The sequence below is a fragment of the Rhinopithecus roxellana genome, chromosome 9 (genome assembly GCF_007565055.1).
Source record: "Rhinopithecus roxellana isolate Shanxi Qingling chromosome 9, ASM756505v1, whole genome shotgun sequence".
In the NCBI taxonomy this organism is placed as follows: Eukaryota; Metazoa; Chordata; class Mammalia; order Primates; family Cercopithecidae; genus Rhinopithecus; species Rhinopithecus roxellana.
The window spans coordinates 12,182,193-12,201,952 of record NC_044557.1 but is presented as its reverse complement, the minus strand read 5'-3'; the positions used below and the strand labels follow the sequence as shown (position 1 = coordinate 12,201,952).

At 38.9% G+C, this 19,760-nt stretch overlaps 1 protein-coding gene across 1 annotated transcript in view; it reads right to left on the bottom strand.

Moving 5' to 3' along the window:
• Positions 1–19,760, bottom strand: part of PXDNL (peroxidasin like) — a 513,952-nt gene that overhangs the window by 168,059 nt on the left and 326,133 nt on the right. The window contains exons 5-6 of the mRNA XM_030937395.1: positions 16,964–17,035; positions 7,233–7,304 (exon numbers count right to left, since the gene is read on the bottom strand). Coding sequence (XP_030793255.1) covers positions 7,233–7,304; positions 16,964–17,035 — 144 coding nt within the window. The remainder of the gene's footprint in view (positions 1–7,232; positions 7,305–16,963; positions 17,036–19,760) is intronic.

The following is a 19,760-nucleotide window of genomic DNA, read 5'->3' as shown; positions in this document are numbered from 1 at the left end:
TTGGATCACACTTTATGCAAGGAAATCCAGCAATGAAACAGCAATGTGAACATATTTACAATAGGTGTTAGATTGATCGTAAGAAGTAGTGTCCTATGTGACTGGAGGAGAATACAAAATGCCATAATTTTAATAACTTTTAATCAAAATTATTCATGCACAAAAGTCCTTACAAATATGGAAAACAAACACACAAACACAAATTAAATCTAAAGATACCAATTTGCAAATAAAAAAATCACTTCACTGTATTAATTTAGAAATTTGCATGGATGTCATGATACTGGAAGAGACAAACCTGAAAGTAAAAAATTGTGCTATTCTCTAGATTTAGAAATTAAAACACTTCCTAAAACAACTGTATACATTTTAATAAATTTAAGAAAGTCTTATTATCTGACAGTTTCGTAAAATGTTTTGTAGATATCCAATTCATATGACTAATTTTTATAACTGTATCTAAATTTTATTATATTACCCTGAAAATGATAGCTAAATTTAGTAGCTTTAAATTGCTAAAGGGAAAAAAATTTGCACTTATTGAAAAGTTAGTTAACCATATAGATATTATTTGCTTAATGTTTGCAACAAGACTTCACACTAACGTGAGAATATAAAGCCATGCATGGCTAAAGTAGGGAATTCTGTCAGCCTTGTCGGGAGTGGGGTGTAAGTCGTAAAAGTCAACTAGCACTTGTTCAGGAGAGCGCTGTTGGTTCAGCAGGCCTTGGCTGTTCCTTGTCACTGACTGATTTATTGTACCAGCTACGTGGCTACAAAACAGATCTTGTTCAACAGTATTGTGTTCAACATTCACATTTACATTTTGAGTTTAATTTCTTGTAATTTTCTCAAAAAGGAACATACAAGAACTTACTCCTCTAAATATAAAGGAGTAAGTTCTCGCTTCAGCATCACCATGACGTTCTTCTGAATTGAACATAAGCAAGGATGTGAATATACATCCCCTGGGAGCATCCCGAGCATGGCAGCCTCACCATGCAGTTGTCCCATTTTCCAGAGTCATCACTGCTTATTCATCGCCTTCCTTCAGTTATACCTTCCCTTATGGGTCCCCATGCTTGTGTGTTTTGGTTACAACTGAGCACAAGATTTCATTTATTTCTAATTATTATTTTCAATTTAAGATAGTCATCCATAGTGGAGTTGCAAAACATGAAGAAAACAACAAAAGGATACAGATTTTCACTTGCCAGTTGAAAAACTCCTTTTGTGTTTGTAAAATAATCTAGTAGTAAAACTATACTTTCATATGATAATCTGAGTAATCTTTATAAATAATTTTCAAATTTATCATGAGAAAATGTTTTCAAAATTTTGCCTATAATTTAGAGCCATGAATATTGAAAACTAAGAAGCAATAGAGTCAATCAATAAGAAAGATGGTTCTTATGAACCTTTATTAGACTATACTAAATATTGAAACACTATGTTTAAAATCATTACTTTACTCTTCTCCATTTTGAAAGTGCTCTTATATCAAATATCACACCAAGTATAATAAACGAAAGCCTCTCTGATAGTATGCAGTCAAGAATCACAGCACTAAAATAATTACTCACTTGGATATATTCTCTGCTCAATGAAAAATTTCAAAGGAAAAAAGTGGTGCCAGGTAAATTAATCTTTTCCATTTGAAAACAGTAACACCTCACTTGTACTTATACAATCCCTTTCACTTAAAGATCCAAAAACACTTTTAAACAAAACAAAATCAAGAACATTTTATTGATTTTTACAGTCCACTTGTGAAGGGTGTGATTGTCATGAGTTAGAAATGGTATGACAGATGGAGAACCCAGCATTGGGTGACCTTCATAGTGCCAAGACTGGAGTCAAGGGCAGAATTACTGCTGGTTTCTCTGCCCTCACATGCTATCAGTGAGTGGACACTCCTCAGTTGAAAAACTTTATTGTTGAAGGTGGAATTTATTTAATAGTAGGTGTAGCCCTCTATTGCTCTCCTATATTCTGTTGTTCTCATCTAAATTGTAGTCTAAATAAGACACAAGTTGAGGATTTGGAATAAACAGATGCCCAGTCTCCACCCTGTCTTGGACCCATCAGGATTTCATGGACCCTGAGCAGTTTGCTCAAATCATCTGTATGTCAGTTTCCCACAAAACAAGTTCATAAAATAAAGATACTTCATCAAAATAACAAACTAAAAAAAATCATTTGAAAACATTTGGATGCACAGTGCATGCATGTAAGGTGCATACTGGCACATCACTGTAAGGAGAACTCCCTCGGCCTCTTTATTGGCAGTTATTTTTGCATGCGTGTTCCAGCAATGGAGTGAATGCTGTTTCAGTAAATGTAAGAGAAGGCTGGAATAAAAAAGCTGCTACTAAGATTTAACAGGAAAGAATAATAAAAAGAGATTAGAAAAAACTAAAGGATTTAGCACTTCAAAACTTTTTCTGAGTCACAGAAGGCAAGAATGACCCAGATAGAAATTTATATAGACAAGAAACACTGCATGGGAATTATAATTGCAAATATACAAAGACAGTGATTCTAACCATATCTGATGTAACAAATTTAAAAAAAGAGAGAAAACAGACAAGTAGAAAATAATACACAATATTTCTCCCACCACCAAAATGGAACATCCTATGACCCTGTTACAAAATGTCTTGGCATTTTGCATATCCCACATAGGACTGAAAAACAAGAATAAATGGATGTGTTATTCCAAATGGCTGGTGCAGCCAGTTCTGACAAGTAAGAAAACTTTGGCAAAAAGCAGTTATCATGGATGGAACTGGAAGCCATTATTTTTAGTGAAATAACTCAGAAACAGAAAGTCAAATACCTCATGTTTTCAAGCTTACAAGTGGGAGCTAAATAATGCATACACATGGATGTAGGGAGTGAAATAATAGACATTGGAGAATCAGAAAAGTTGGAGGGTGGAGTGGGTGTGAGGCATGAGAAATTATCTAATAGGGTGCAGTGTACACTATTAGGGTGATGGCTACGCTAAAAACCCAGATTTCACCACTATGCTATATATCCATGTAACAAATCTACACTTGTACCACTTTACAGATAGATTAGATAGATAGATAGATAGATAGATAGATAGATAGATAGATAGATAGATAGATAGATAGATAGATAGATATGGTCAGTTGATGACCATATCCAAGACTTTTGAGGGCTTAGATACAGTCAAAGAACATCAAGAAGACTGGGAAGCAGCATTATGTGTGTCTGACATGAGAATTACCAAGAAAGTAGGAAATAAAGACTTGAAGAAAAGGATTAGGAGTGGATGAAATGTCTCCTTGATTAAACTCAAAGATCACAAGCGTTATTTCTGGGCACCAGTTGGGCCTGGATTTATTTTCCTCAGGGCTCTGATTTTTACTTAATAATAACATTTTCTTGCTCATGGACCTGTGTCTAGGAACACAATATTAGAAGAGTAACCACAACAAAAAGTGGCTTCTGTATTAGGCCATTCTTGAATTGCCATAAAAAAAAAAAATACCTAAGACTGGGTAATTTACAAGAAAAGAGATTTAATTGGCTCATGGTTCTGTAGGCTGTACAGGAAGCATAGTGCCAGCATTAGTTCTGGGGGAGGCCTCAGGAAGCTTTTACTTGTGGAGGAAGGAGGAGCAGAAGCAGGCACTTCACGTGGTGAAAGCAGGAGAAAGGGTGGAGAGTGACATAGGTTATAATGACCAGATCTCAAGAAAACACACTCAATATTGGGAGGACAGCACCCAGCCATGAAGGATCTGCCCCCATGAACCTCCCATCATTCCCCATATCTGACACTAGGGATTACAATTGCACATAAGATTTAGAGGGGACAACATCTAAACTATATTAGCCTCTGATATGGTTTGGCTGTGTCCCCACCCAAATCTCACCTTGAAATGTAAAAATCCCTACATGTCAAGGGCAGGGCCAGGTGAAGATAATTGAGTCATGGGGGTGGTTTCCCCCATACTGTTCTCATGGTAGTGAATAAGTCTCACAAGATCTGATGGTTTTATAAATGGGAGTTTCCCTGCACAGGTTCGCTGGCCTGCTGCCATGTAAGACATTCCTTTGCTCTTTTTTCATCTTCTGCCATGATTGTGAGGCCTCCCTAGCCATGTGGAAATATGAGTCAATTAAACCTCTTTTTCTTTATAAATTACCCAGTCTCATGTGTGTCTTTATTAGCAGTATGAGAACAGACTAATATAGTAAATTGGTACTGGGAGTGGGGCACTGCTGTAAAGATACCCAAAAATGTAGAAGGGACTTTGGAACTGGATAACAGGCAGATGTTGGAACAGTTTAGAGTGTTCAGAAGCAGAAAATTGTTTGAAAGTTTAGAACTTCCTAGAGACTTGGAGGGCTCAGAAGACAGGGAGATGTGGGAAAACTTGGAATTTCTTAGAGACATGTTTAATAGCTTTGACCAAAATGCTGATAGTGACATGGACAATAAAATCCAGACTGAGGTAGTCTCAGATGGAGATGGGGAACTTGTTGGGAACTGGAGTGAAGGTCACTCTTGCTATGCAAAGAGACTGGTGGCATTTTGCCCCTGCCCTAGAGATCTGTGGAAATTTGAACTTGAGAGAGTTGATTTCAGGTATCTGGTGGAAGAAATCTGGTGGTATCTGGTTGGCAAAGCATTCAAGAGGTGACAGTGCATAAAATTTTGAAAATTTGTAGCCTGATGATGCAGTAGAAAAGAAAAACCCATTTTCTGGGGAGAAATTCATGCTGGCTGCAGAAATATGCAAAAGTCATGAGGGGCAAAATGCTAATCACCAAGACAATGGGGAAAATGTCTCCAGGGTATGTCAGAGAACTTCATGGCAGCTCCTCCCATCACTGGCCTGGAGGCCTAGGAGGGAAAAATGATTTAATGGACTGGGCCTAGGGCCCCCTTTTCTATGCAGTTTCTGAACATGGTGCCCTGCATCCCAGGTGTTTCAGCTCTAGCCATGACTAAAAGGGGTCAACATACTTCTCAGGTCATCGCTTCAGAGGGTGCAAGTCCAAAGCCTTAGCAGCCTACATGCGGTGTTGGGCCTGTGGGAGTACAGAAGTCAAGAATTGAGGTTTGGGAACCTCCACCTAGATTTCAGAGAATGTAAAGAAATACCTGAATGTCCATGCAGAAGTTTGCTGCAGGGATGGGGCCCTCATGGAGAACCTCTGCCAGGACAGTGTGGAAGGAAAATATGGGGTTGGAGTCCCCCACACAGAGTCCCTACTGGGGCACTGCCTAGTGGAGCTGTGAGAAGAGGGCCAACATCCTCCAGACCCCAGAATGGTAGATCCACTGACAGCTTGTACTGTGCACCAGGAAAAGCTACAGACACTCAACACACCCCACGAAAGAAATCAGGAAGGAGGCTCTGCCCTGCAAAGCCACAGGAGCAGAGCTGCCCAAGACCATGGGAGCCCACCTCTTCCATCAATATGGCCTGGTCGTGAGACATGGAGTCAAAGGAAATTATTTTGGACCTTTAAGATTTGAATGCCGGCTGGGCGTGGTGGCTCAAGCCTGTAATCCCAGCACTTTGGGAGGCCGAGACGGGCGGATCACGAGGTCAGGATATCGATACCATCCTGGCTAACACTGTGAAACCCCGTCTCCACTAAAAAATACAAAAAACTAGCCGGGCGAGATGGTGGGCGCCTGTAGTCCCAGCTACTCAGGAGGCTGAGGCAGGAGAATGGCAGTGAACCTGGGAGGCAGAGTTTGCAGTGAGCTGAGATCCGGCCACTGCACTCCAGCCCCGGCAACAGAGTGAGACTCCGTCTCAAAAAAAAAAAAAAAAAAAAAAAAAAAAAGATTTGAATGCCCCACTGGATTTTGGACTTGCATAGGACCTGTAGCCCCTTCATTCTGGCCAATTTCTACCATTTGGAATGACTGTATTTACCCAACACCTGAACCCCCATTTTATGTAGGAAGTAACTAACTTGCTTTTGATTTTACAGGCTCATAGGAAGACGGGACTTGCCTTGTCTCAGATGAAACTTTGAGACTGTGGACTTTTGAGTTAATGCTGAAATGAGTTAAGACTTTAGGGGACTGTTGGGAAGGTATGATTTGTTTTCAAATGTGAGGACATGAGATTTTGGAGGGGCCAAGGGTGGAATGATATAGTTTGGCTGTGTCCCCACTCAAATCTCATCTTGAATTGTAATAATCCCCATGTGTCAAGGGTACTAAATCACAGGGACAGTTTCCCCCATATTGTTCTCATGGTAGTGAATAAGTCTTATGAGATCTGATGGTTTTATAAATGGGAGTTCCCTGCACAGGCTCTCTTGCCTGCAACCACGTAAGACATTCCTTTGCTCTCTCTTCATCTTCTGCCATGACTGTGAGGCTTCCCCAGTCATGAGAAACTGTGAGTCCTTTAAACTTCTTTTTCTTTATAAACTACCCAGTCACAGGTATGTCTTTATTAGCAGTGTGAGAACAGACTAATATAGCCTCCAAGGCCCGTGATGGATACACCTGTGTGAGTTTTCTACTATGTGCTCCCTGACTGACATCTGGGAAGCAGGCATCTATCCTTTTCTGATAACTGGAACTTATAGTTGTGTTTGGGGTTGAGGATTGGGGGGGCAGTAACCACAAAATAAAACATCAACAGTGTAGAAGGCTACACACAGATGGGAGTGAAGAGACAGCTGGAATGAAGGAGGGTGGAGACACTGGTGTAAAAAAGTGATGGACATCAGCCCACGGACCGGAGCAAGGAAGGCGTGGAGAACACAGACTTTGCAAGCATGGGGATTTTTGTTTTGTTTTGCTTAATGTAGGAGGAAATGAGTAGGAAGACAACTCCGTACAACAAGGGAAAACTGAAGCCTGGCCCGAGGAATCAGATTTTCTTTGGAACTTCTCACATCTCTTTACTCATAAAAAAGTTAAAGGAAAAGGAAGTCTTGGGAGTCTTTAGATTTAGCCAGCAAGGATATTACAGAGAACCGAGGAAAACTTCTATTTTCAATATTCCTTTCAAATGTCACTTCTAAGAGAATACATGAAAGCCCAGAAGACTATCTGGGTTCTCTATCGCTCCGCAGTTAACAAAACCATTTTCTCCCTAACATGCTAGAATTGCAATGTCTTTCACAGCAAAAGCAGGAGAAGGCAACCAACCATTGTTTGGGATTTATTTTGAAGGAAATTATAAGGTTTTTGTGTTCATGCACTTGCTTTCACTTACAATCTTTTTAATGAATCCAGATTAGAAAAGCTCCCAGCCGGGATTTTAGATAATTTGTTGTTATGCAAAAATCTGAAAAACAAAAGATAAACTTTAATCACCATACAATAATAATGAGTTTGACAAACAAAACCTTTCTTTTCACCTAACTGTGAATCCAATACCTTTTTTGAAATATTTCAGTGAGAAAGGGCAAACAGAAGTCAGAGTGTCATTTACACAACCATCTGTTTTAAAGATTTACATATCTCTATCTACCACTACTATATGGGTATTTTTTCACATCTGTATACTTTTGATTTTTTTAGTTTACTTAGAGATTACAAATGCTAAAAATAAATCCATAAAAATAAATATTTAAGTATGACGAAATCAAAGTAAATAATGTATTCATTATCAGCATGCAATGTACACATATATCAAATCAGCATGTTGTACACCTTGAATGCATACAGTTTTTATTTGTGAACTAAATATTTTAAATTTAAAAATAATGACACAGGCCAGGCATGGTGGCTCAGGCCTCTAATCCCAGCACTTTGGGAGGACAAGCTGGGCAGATGACTTGAGGTCAGGAGTTTGAGACCAGCCTGGCTGACATGGTGAAACCCTCTACCAAAAATACAAAAATTAGCTAGGCATGGTGGCAGGTGCCTGTAATCCAAGCACTCCAGAGGCTGAGGCATGAGAATTGCTTCAACTGGGGAGGCGGAGGTTTTAGTGAGGTGAGATCGCACCCCTGCACTCCAGCCTGGGTGACAGAGCAAGACTCTGTCTCAAAAAAAATGAAAAATAAAAAATAAAAAAAGGGAACAACAATATATGACAACAGATGCCTGCAGGTTCCTGAGTAACTGATGTAATCCTGCACGTGTGGGATCACATGGAGATGTGCAAGCTCTGCCTGTCCCTTACTGGCCAGCACAGTTTTGCTGATCCAGAATTCCACTGGGTGCTACTGTGGTTGCTGCTCAGCCAGCCATTTCTACATGTCCAGGGCCAGATCACAGAGAGGTGCACTTATGAGGCCGTGTCCCCCTGCGAGGTGATGGAGGGTGGTGGGAGGAGGAGAAGATCCAGGCCTCAGTGCTTCTCCCTCTGCCTCCACCCAAGCAGTCCTGCACTGGCTTTGGCTCCCTCCATGCTGCCTTGGCTACACCCATTCTCCTCGTTATGACCAGAGAAATTATGACCAAGGAAATCACCAGCCAGAGACTGTCTAGTCATGAGGACCAATGAATACATATTCGGCAAAGAGCCCATGTGTGAAGAGAGAAAACACGATGGTCTCTGCAATACAGAGAAAAGATGGAAACCAGTTTTATTAAGACTCAAGGATATTAGCATAAATAATCAATTTATATCTTAAACTTAAGAATTAGCTACATCCAGCCACTTTATGAACTGTACTTCATGACTAGTACCTCTGTCACAAAATTAAATAAAATCATGTGGCCATATTTTCTTATCAGTGTTTTGCCTTTTTGTTTTTGGCTTTATTTTAACTATATTAAGCGTTAAGGTCAGGGGAGTGAGCTGGGGCCAAACTATTTCTCCTATTTTGGGAACTTGAATTTCATTGATGCACATCTGAGAAGATAAAAAGTTTTCCTGATCCTTCCTATTTTGACTCCCTGTGCTTGTCTTTACCGGCACCATCTGATTCACCCTGAGTTGGGTGATTCACTTCTGAGTTGAAGCAGTGGCTAGAGATGATGACGTGAAGACAGATATTGACAAAGACTCTCTTCTTGACCAAACTCTACACAGGTTCTCCTGAGCTCTTTTCCAACTAGACCTGACTTTTGGCTTTCCATGTCCATCTCTACATTGTCCAATTTTAGCAAGAACCCTGCTACTAAGTTTAACCAGCACCTCCCGCCCCTTGACACCTGAAATGCCTCATCCCCATCATTTCCCATGTGATATTTGATCATCACCAAGAGTCCTGTTAAATAGGGTCACCCTGAGCCTTTCCCCTAATGTTTCCTCTGGGTGATTTTCCATCCATTGACTTCACCCTGCTCTTGGGCTATCAACTCCCACTTGCTCATGGCGTATTTGGAATTCAGCCCAATCTTTCTCCCCTAGTGCATAACTCCATTGCACTGGGGCCCTATACCTATACCTGTCACCATGGCCGTTCTTGAATAGCATCTTTTTTGCTTTAACAAGTGTTGTTGAATAACTTTTTCTTCCACAGTGTGCAGATGTATGACACAGTAATTCTCATTCTCTACCTCAAGCCCTAGCTGTATGCCATTTCCTTATCTTGGGGAACACTGGGACACTGGAACAGAGTTTCATGATGGAGGAACAACTTATAGTAGATTGCACTGAACCTCGGGAAAAGCCAGATTACCAGGACAATTTATGCCTGCTTTATTTTTGCTAGGTAAAATCAAAGCTTTCTTTATGATTTTATAAGTAGTGCAGTTCTGCAAGATAACAACAGTAGAAAGATTGTTGTTCTTTCTTTAAATGTATTTTAGAGGCTAGAAATTGCATCCATGATTGAATATTGAAAGATATTATTTATTTTCCAAGCCAAGCAGACCAGAATTTATTGCTTAACAGGCAAAACAAATCAAAAGAAAAGTAAAACATTTCCATCATCACAGATTTTGAAGCAAGTTATGAAGCAAGGTATGTAAATATTGAAAAATCCTTCTTGGATTTTTTTCTTAATTTTGTACAAATGGTGACAAAATATCCAAATCAATGATATTTTACAACAATTTATGTCAAACATGTTATATGATTCCCAAATCAGATATTACTGCTACTTGATATTTCTATAACAATTTTCTTTCAAGCAGATTAATCTAAGTCTCAGTCCCTTTACGTATAAAGGAGAAATTATGGTAATAATTGTCATTGTTTATCTCCTAGAATACTATCCTAGTAGTATTCAGTAAATTAAAACAGTAGTACTGTTCCAGCAGTACTGATTTGCATGGGGTGCAAAAATGTATGCTTGTAGTTTCTTTTTTCTCCTTTCTTCTTTCCAACTTTCCTGAAATTAATCTTCAAAACAGTTCTGCAATGTATTTGTTGATTTCTGCTTGTAGACGACTTTGATTGCTTTACTCCCAAAAAGAAGCTAAAAAGCACTTTTTTCTATGTTAAAAAGTTTAGATAGATAGATAGATAGATAGATAGATAGATAGATAGATAGATAGATTTTTTTTTTTCTTTTGAGACAGAGTCTCGCTCTTGCCAGGCTGCAGTGCAGTGGCATGATCTCGGCTCATTGAAACCTCCGCCTCCTGGGTTCAAGTGATTCTCCTGCCTCAGCCTCCTAAGTAGCTACAGGCGCACGCCACCACACCCAGCTAATTTTTTGTATTTTTAGAAGAGACAGGATTTCACCATGTTGGCCAGAATGGTCTTGATCTCTTGACATCGTAATTGGCCTACCCCAGCCTCTCAAAGTGCTGGGATTACAGGTGGGAGTCACTGCATCCGGCCGAAAAGTTTATATAATTATTTGCTGCTGCTGTCTTCTGTCAAAGATGCTTGACCAAAAAAATAATATTTGAGCAGTATCTACAAAGTTTATACAGAGTTTATACAAAGACTTGTCTCCTTCCTGTGACAGAAACATGCATATTATCCAAAAAGTCAAGTAATGAATGAGCACTTTCTCATAAATGTTCTAAGAAAGTAAATCTTCTGCCTAAGGTTTAGGTTAATGTTTCAAGATGTATCCCGTGAAAATCCAGGAGACTTTTGAGAAGCAGAGTAAAGATCATATTCAGATCCTATTCCTTGAGAAAACTTCTTGAAATGGCCTCAGCTTTAGTGAGGTGCATACCAGATAGAGAAAACATTGTCCAGTCTGGTGGACTCTGTGTTCTTTAATACCAACCATAAATTTTTAGCCAAAAAGTCCAAATTCTGTAATGCTTGACATACTTTAATGAAAGCACCACTTCGATTTTCTGCCTGAGCACCAAACTCTAAAGCAACTTGAACATTCTAATCCATGTGGCTCCACTAAATGTGCTTGGATTCTTTTGCTTGGTAACATAATAGTAAGTAGTTGATTGTGTTTGAAGATAAGACTTATCTTTTGGAGACAACCTAACTTGGTAAAGTGAAGATTTTCAAAACAATCCTTCTTTTTATAGAAAAGAGGGAGAGGCAGGACTTTCTCGATTGTATTGAGATCATGACTTCACTGAAAAGAACATTCCTACCCAGGTGTTAGAGGTTAGTACTTATGAATATAATACAAAGGGGCTTTTGTCAAATCATAACAATAAAGAACCTTTCTAGGCATTGTGCTGGTGCTGCTGAATGCACATTACTCGACTATGTGCAGTTCACAGATAAAGTCATGGTAAATTTGCTTGAATTTAGAAATGCCTTAATAGGATAATTTTAGCAATAAAAATATTATTTCAGCAAACAAATTTCAAAGTTACGGGGAAAAGAATTTTAGTTCAAAATAGTGAAGTAGATATGCAAATATTCCTCAATCTCTTTTGAGTCTCCACTGAAATAATTACCGGGATGCTTAATATGAACAGATATATCCATATTCATCAAGAGGGCAGAATGTGTAAGGTCACCAACAGATAAGAGTATTCAGCAAATTCTGGATAAATAAAATGCATGAGAAAATGTTGACAGATGAAATCGGAGAGAAAGCTGCAGCCCAGAGAATCCTATGAGGCAGGAGCAGTCTGACTGTGTGTCGCCCAGAGCCCCCAAACAGTTACGGCAGGGGCAGAGGAGGGAGAAGTGAGATTGCAAACAAGGGTTCACAAAGACCTGGATGGAGAAACACAATAATTAGTAGCCACCATTCATATAGAACACCAACAGCTAAGAGGAAAAATGTTAATGATATAGTGATAGATGAGATAGACATAGAAATAGAGATTTTTTTCCAAAGAAATTGAACAAATTGAAAGAAGAAAAGTAATGGAATTTTTGTGGAGCTGAAACCCAAGCAAAAAAAGCCTTCCTCATTCTGGAATTTTAGGAAGATAAACCTGCATTTTACTTCCAATTGTGCAAACTAAAATTTACACCAAAGGGGAAATTTTATAAGAAAATAAATTTATCTAAAAGAGAGCAGGTGAAACTCACACTACCAATTGAAATATTTCTAATTTCAAATGTCAATAAACAATGAAGAATCACAAGGCATGGGAGGATAATTAGGAACATGAAAAAGAAAGACCAACATTTTAAAAAAGGAAAACAATGCCAGAAGAAACAGAGAAATTCCAATAGCTAGAGAAAAAAAGTAAGAGAGCATTACAATTATTACATGTACCCAGAGACTTCAATATATATCATACTTATAAAACAAGGATAAGTTTCTATAGAAGATAAATAAATAGGAAACAAGAAAGATCTCTTAGGAATTAAATTCTGATTAAAAACTATTTTCATGTAGTAAATGTCAAAAATTAAGTAAAACATACCAAGTTAGGAGTCAAAATGACAAAATAACAGATATTATAAAACAAAAGATAAAAAATGTAGAGATCCAGATGATCTAATAATCAACTACAGTATGTCTAGAAGAGAAGACAGAAGGAATAAGGGGAAACATAGTCAAATAAATAATTAAAGAGAATCTTTCAAAATTGTGGATGGATTTGTCTTTACCTTGAAAACTCCAATAATTGAAAAGTCTCATTCCTTGATGTAAATTTATAAGATTTTGTTTTGATTTTAACTATATATTTATTTAGAGACAAGGTCTCACCCTTCACTCAGGCTGGAGTACAGTGGCACAATCATGGTTCATTGCAGCCTCAACCTGCCAGGCTCAAGCAGTCCTCCTTCCTCAGCCTCCCAAGTAGCTGAGACTACAGGTGCCTGCCATCATGCTCAGCTACTTTATTTTTATTTTTATTTTTTGTAGAGATTGGGTTTTGTTATGTTGCCCAGGCTAGTCTGGAACTCCTGGGCTCAAGCAGTCCTCCTACCTCAGCCTCTCAAAGTGCTGGGAGTGCAGGCCATTACACCTGGCCTGTAAGATTTTTAAAAATAAAGGATAACCATAAAATTTTAAACCTCTCTGTGAAAATAAAATTTATTTCCTATAAAACAGAATCATAATAGGCTAGAAGAAATAGAATGGACTCTTCAAAGATCAAGGGAAACTTCTTGAACTTACAATTTTATAACAGATGACCTATTATTTCCTATGAGGAAATAATACATACAATTTCAGGCATTCAAAGATTATCAAAACTATCTCCCTTAAGACTTTTCATAGTAAGTTCTTCAACATGTGTTCCAGCAGAACAAAGAAGTAACACAAGAAAAAGGAAGAATGGAGACGAGAAACCATGGACTTCACTCAAGCAATTAGTGAAGGGAAATTCCAGGTTGATGGCAGATGACACTAATCCTAATGAAAAGTCAGTTCAAATTAGAAGACAGGGGTCTCTGGTGTAAAAGAGAAATGACATGGTTTATATAATTTGGTGATAAAAAAAATGTGAAGATATTGCAAAGGCACATAATGCATTTAGAATGTCCAGGAAAAGCACAAAATATATACGAAAGTAACAGTTCAAATATGAACCAAAGACATGACATTATTTTAAATAATTTAAATCACACAAGAAAATTGCCCTTTTATTAAGACAATTATTTTTGAAGTGGCCAGATTCATAATATTCACACAAAGAGAAAGAAATAAAATGTGAGCATGTTTCCTGACCCTACAATAATTTAGTTAAAATATTATATACTTTTAATTGTTCAAGGTAATTTATGGTCAACAGCAAGAAATTTCATTGTAGTTGCAGGGTAGGATAAACATGTTGAATATCTGAGTAATATAAAGATAATAACATAGCTAACAGAATGAAGATGTATATATATATATTTAGTTCACTCATCGGTATGTAATTGACCTTCTAGTGTGTGTGTGTGTGTGTGTGTGCATGCATGTGTGTGTGCATGCAGGTGTATGTGTATGTATCACACAGGGATAGCATAAGCAAGATAAATTCTGATCTTCAGAGTGAAAATTGGTATCTTCTACAGTGGAAAAGGAATGAAATAAAAATCTGTTACCTAGTTGTGACAGTTAATACTGAGTGTTAATTTGATTGTATTAAAGGATACAAAATATTGATCTTTGGTGTGCTTGTGAGGGTGTTGCCAAAGGAGATTAACATTTGAGTCAGTGGACTAGGAAAGGCAGACCTACCCTTAACCTGGGAGGGCACCATCTAATCAGTTGCCAGCATGACCAGAATAAAAAGCAGGCAGAAGAACATGAAAAGATTAGACTGGCTTAGCCTCCCCGACTACATCTTTCTCCTGAGCTGCATTCTTTTTGTCTTCAAACATCAGACTCCAGGTTCTCAGACTGGCTTCCTTGCTCCTCAGCTTGCAGATGGTCTATTGTGGGACCTTGTGATTATGTAAGTTAATACTCCTTAATAAACTCCCCTTTATATAGCATCTATCTATCCTATTAGTTCTGTCCCTCTAGAGAACCCTAATACACTAGATAATTATGATGGCAACAACCAAAGAATATAAAAGAGAAATAGCTAAAAGAAGGTGCCTTTGGAGAGAGGGTCCAAGATCAAGTTTTCTTTCAGGAGCTCTATTGTGTGATATGATTTGATATTACATGTCTGTACTACAAGGTTAAAATAGATACAAATATATTTAGACAATAGGAAAGAAACCAGAAGCTAAAACTTTTTTAGTTGGTCCATTCCATGCCTTCTGAGCCCACTCATGGATTCCAAGCTAAGAAGTCCTTTCTATAAAGGCAAGCCCCACCACCACTGCCATGGGCCTGCCTGCCAGGGCTTCCACACCTTCCCAGGCAGCAGGACATCTCCCCTTCCCATCTTCACAGTTTTCAGGGCTGCTTTGGTGAGGATTTTGAGTCTTGGTGGTTTATTGGCTTCACAGCAAAAATACAAGGCTTGGTGGTTTATTGCTACACCACAGGAATACAAGGCTAACAATGTGACCAAAAAAAATTCCTTCAAATTAAAGTTAGTGTCCCATGTGTTTTGAAGGTATTAACCATTGTGATGCTAAATCTTGAACAATCCATCCGTTTTGCACCATGGCTCTCCTGCACAGGGCTGGCTCCCTGCTCACCCAGGTTAGAGCAGAAAAGGAGTAGTACAACACATTTTCCTACCTCGTTTCCTATTCCCGATCACATGCCTCCAGCACAAAGTAAACAAAAGCAAACCATGTGATTGTATGCCTTGCAACTGCTACACTTCCATAGGCAAATAAGGTTGCAGTAACTGCATAAGAAAGTGGTTAACTGGCTCTTCTTAGTCTTTAATTTTACTGATCTATTTTGTGTATTAATTAAGGGCATCTTTTTTAAACATAAATTTTTAATTCAAATTTTCTTTTAGGGAAAACAGATTTCTGGTTAAGGTTAGCTATGTAATTCCACACTTCCTTTCTTTTCAGAGAAAAATAGCATATCATCAGCTAGACACAATGAATTTATTAATATAAGGTATTAGAAAAACTGAAACAGTAGAGTACCTTTATTTGATAAAAGACAAAACAGAAGAAGGCTGTCCAAGTGCCCCTGTGGTTTGTCATTGTTTGTTTAATAAGCCTTTATTGAAATACAAAATACATCTGGAAAAGTGCAGACATTGTGATGTAGAGCACAATGCCTTGCCTGAAAGTGAACACAGCTGTGTAATTACCACCCAGGAAAAACAAAGAATACAAAACATTGCCAGGCCTACAGAGGCTCCTCCTGCCATTTCAAACGTCCTCTCTCTCACCAAAGGTAAGCAGCATTTGACTTCTCAATACTGCATATATTACTCTTACCTCTTTTAAAATTTCTTTTGAGGATAAAATAGAACTATGAAATTTCCAGTGTTTAGATTATTCTTCTCAGAATGTTTCTGACATCCATCCGTGTTGCAGTATAGTATTCTATTTTATGAACGTACAACAGCTTATTTCTCTACTATTTTGTTATTGGAGACTTGAGTAGTTCTCAGTGTGGAGTTACCAGAAATAATGCTGCTGCAAATACACGAACACGTCTTCTGGTGCATACATGTGTGCATTTCTGCGTGTATGTACCCGAAAGTGAAACTGCTAGGTCATAGGGGATGTACACGATCAACTATACAAAATTCTGCTGTAAGGTTTCGTTTGTTTGTTTGTTTCTTTCTTTCTTTTTGAGACGGAGTCTCACTCTGCAACCCAGGCTGGAGTGCAGTGGCACGATCTTGGCTCACTGCAACCTACGCCTCCCGGGTTCAAGCGATTCTCATGCCTCAGCCTCCCGAGTAGCTGGGATTACAAGAGTGTGCCACCAGACCCAGCTACTTTTTTGTATTTTTAGCAGAGACAGGGTTTCACCATCTTGGCCAAGCTGGTATCGAACTCCTGAATGAACTCAGGTGATCCGCCCACCTCGGCCTCCCAAAGTGCTGAGATTACAGGTGTGAGCCACTATGCCCAGCCCCGATATAAGTTTTTTAAATAGCTTTCCCTCATTTGTGAAGTGTTTCTTCCTCTCTTTTGCCCTATTTTTTTAATTGGCTATTTCACCTTTTCTCCATTGATCTTAAACTATAGAAAGTTTTATATTAACTCTGTTTTATAGTGCCAAGGTACAGGTTATGCCTCTAAAGCTTACGGCAAAGTGGCCTGATCTCCATGGCAGTCAGACGGGTTATATAAACGGAAAATGTAAAGCAGAAGCAAAGGACATCTAAAGGGTCAGCACTTACAGTCGCTCTAATTTCAGAAGGTCTCCAAAGGTCTCTGGCTGTAGCGTTTCTAGTTGGTTGAAATGAATGTACCTGGAAGGCAAAAAATCAAGTTGGTTATTCCTTGTGCTGGTGAGTAAAATAAAATGAAGAATTAGCAATTGCTTCAGCTGAAATTGTGAATTTCACTGGCTCCAACCACTATATGTCACATACGAAAATCAGAAACTCAGATATTTTGTCGCTTCTGTTCTTCACAGTCCTGGGTCTAAAAACCTGATGTTCCAAAGGGGAATCCGAAGCCCACCCAGAAAGGGGCATGATGCTGCCCCCTTTTCCCAGGGAGCCTCTTGAGTCGATGCTAACTGGTTGTTGAAATTACTCTTTTGCTCATTAAAATGTTTAAAGTAAGTGAAGTTAGGGTAATAGTTAAGATTTCAAACTTAATAAGATACATTACAAGTGACCACACGTTTATTTACATTTCAGAACAGGGAGAAGTGTCCTGTCTGAGGGAGTCAAAGGATGACATATTTGATGTCATATGATCATCATACTCAAAATGAATTAATCTTAACCCTGGAGGATGGATGAGAAGTAATGTGTCTTATTTTAATCCTTTTGGAATTAGAGTTTTTCAGACCTTGGTACCCTCTCTGTGCAACTGATCCAGGAGTTATTTCCTAAGCTTCCATTTCAGAAAGTCTTCTCCTAAAGCAGGGCAACTGAAGACAGAAAGGCTTGTATTTCCTTCAGAAATCTTGTGATGAAATGGAGAAGCATGCTTCCAAAGCAGACAGCTGAGCAGACCTTTGTGGAGCAAATCTTCCCAACAGACAGAAGGATCCATGGGGAAGGCTGCACACTCCTCTTAGAAAATTTAAATGTATTCCCTGAACCTGACTTCTCAACACAGCTTTTTCAAATACTATCAATGAAACCAACAGTAATATACAGTAGTCTATAGTGAACTGCTGAGGAAAGCACTGCGGATATAAAGTTACCATGAAAAGCAACAAAGTTTCACACCAAATTGGAAAAGAGGATATTGTACATATACGTGGGAAGACACAGTGAATGGTACTTGATTTTGTCAATGGGAAGCTATCTGACTTAAAGTAAGGGCAGGAAAGTAAAAAGAAAGCTTTACAGCCCATGTTTGCATAAAATGTATTTATTTCATCACAATTAGAAATATTTTTGAAAGGAGAAAAGAAAAATGTTTACGAAAAAATACTTTTACCTCATTCCTAGGCTTCCTTCTGATAAATCATTATTATAGGAAGAGCACTTGGGACACCTAATGAAAAGTAAAATAATCACAAGAGAATGAAAACCATGTCGCTGGAAACGGATGCTTGTTTCAGACTACCTTAGGTTGGATCCAGAGTCAGAGCTACACTATACCACTCTCTGAAATTCAGCATCCTGGCCCTTGTCCCATGCATTCCTCCCAGGAGTTCTGTTCATTTTAAAAGTGGTGACATTTTACAGTGGTGACATTGTATAAGACCCAGCAATAATTGCCTTAGGTATAGCATGAAACAGTTTTACCTTGGTTGCCTTGAATTATACACACACTCATACTCACTAACAGACTTTCACACATACAGGCACTCTCAGCTTCACACATACTTTCATAATCACAGACACACACTCTCACATTGTCTCACACTGACACACGCTGACACACTCACATGAACACACCCTCGCATGTTGACAGACTCCCTCATACTCACACATGCTCACACTCACACACTCACATATACTCATCTACACTACCACACTTACGCTAACACACACACTCTTGGACACTCGTGCACACTCACACTTGTCCACATATACTCTCACATACACTAACATACACTGCCACACTCAGATACACAGCTACACACTCGCACACACCAAATCTCACACACTCACACACTGTCATGCTCACACTCACACTGTCTCGTACACTAACACTTTCAAACACTGACACATGTATTCACATATATGCTCGCATACACTAACATAGTCACACACACATAGTCACTCCCATGCACTCACACACTGTCACCTGCAAAATCATTACCTGCATCACTGGTCTAGCACATTGAAAAGGAGGTAGGGGCTGGGAGAGTGAAAACGGATATGAGGGAGGAGTGTTGGGGGGTGACTGGCTGCTGAAAGCGGGGAAGAGAGAGAAGTCTCTGTGACTGCAGTGAAGAAAGAGCCAGAAAGAGGGTCCATTACAAGGTTTCTCTTCCCAAGTGAAATGTATCGCATCATTGGATTCCAATCTCTGTGTATACTGGACAGGCCCAGGCCTGTAAAGTACAAATAGACATTTTATGAAGACTAGGAATAAGTGCTGATGAGGGCATCAAACTTAGCATGAAGTAAATAAGAGCAACAGCAAAAAATAATTTATTGTCCTAAGTGCTTTACATGTATTTAGCCATTTTTAATTTTTTGCAACCGCACTGTGTAGTAGGTTTATAAATACCCCATTATTTAATTAGAAAAAATGTGGTACAGAGATAAGGTAATTTGTTCAGTTTCACACAGCCAGCCTCTCTAACGGCAAGTGGGATGGTCATGCACGGGCTCAGCTGACACAGAGCACCCAGAGATGAGCTATGGAAACCTGATCCAAGAATCCCAGAGCAGAGCCTTTCTCGGGTATGGAAACAGATACGCCACAGGGAGAAGGAAAGTGCCCAAGGCCAAAGAGCCAATTAATGGTAAATCCAAGCCACAAACCCAGCAAAACCCAGGCTCTCTACACTCCTGTTCTCAGTTTGCCTACATTAGTGGCTTTTTAAATGTGAAGCTG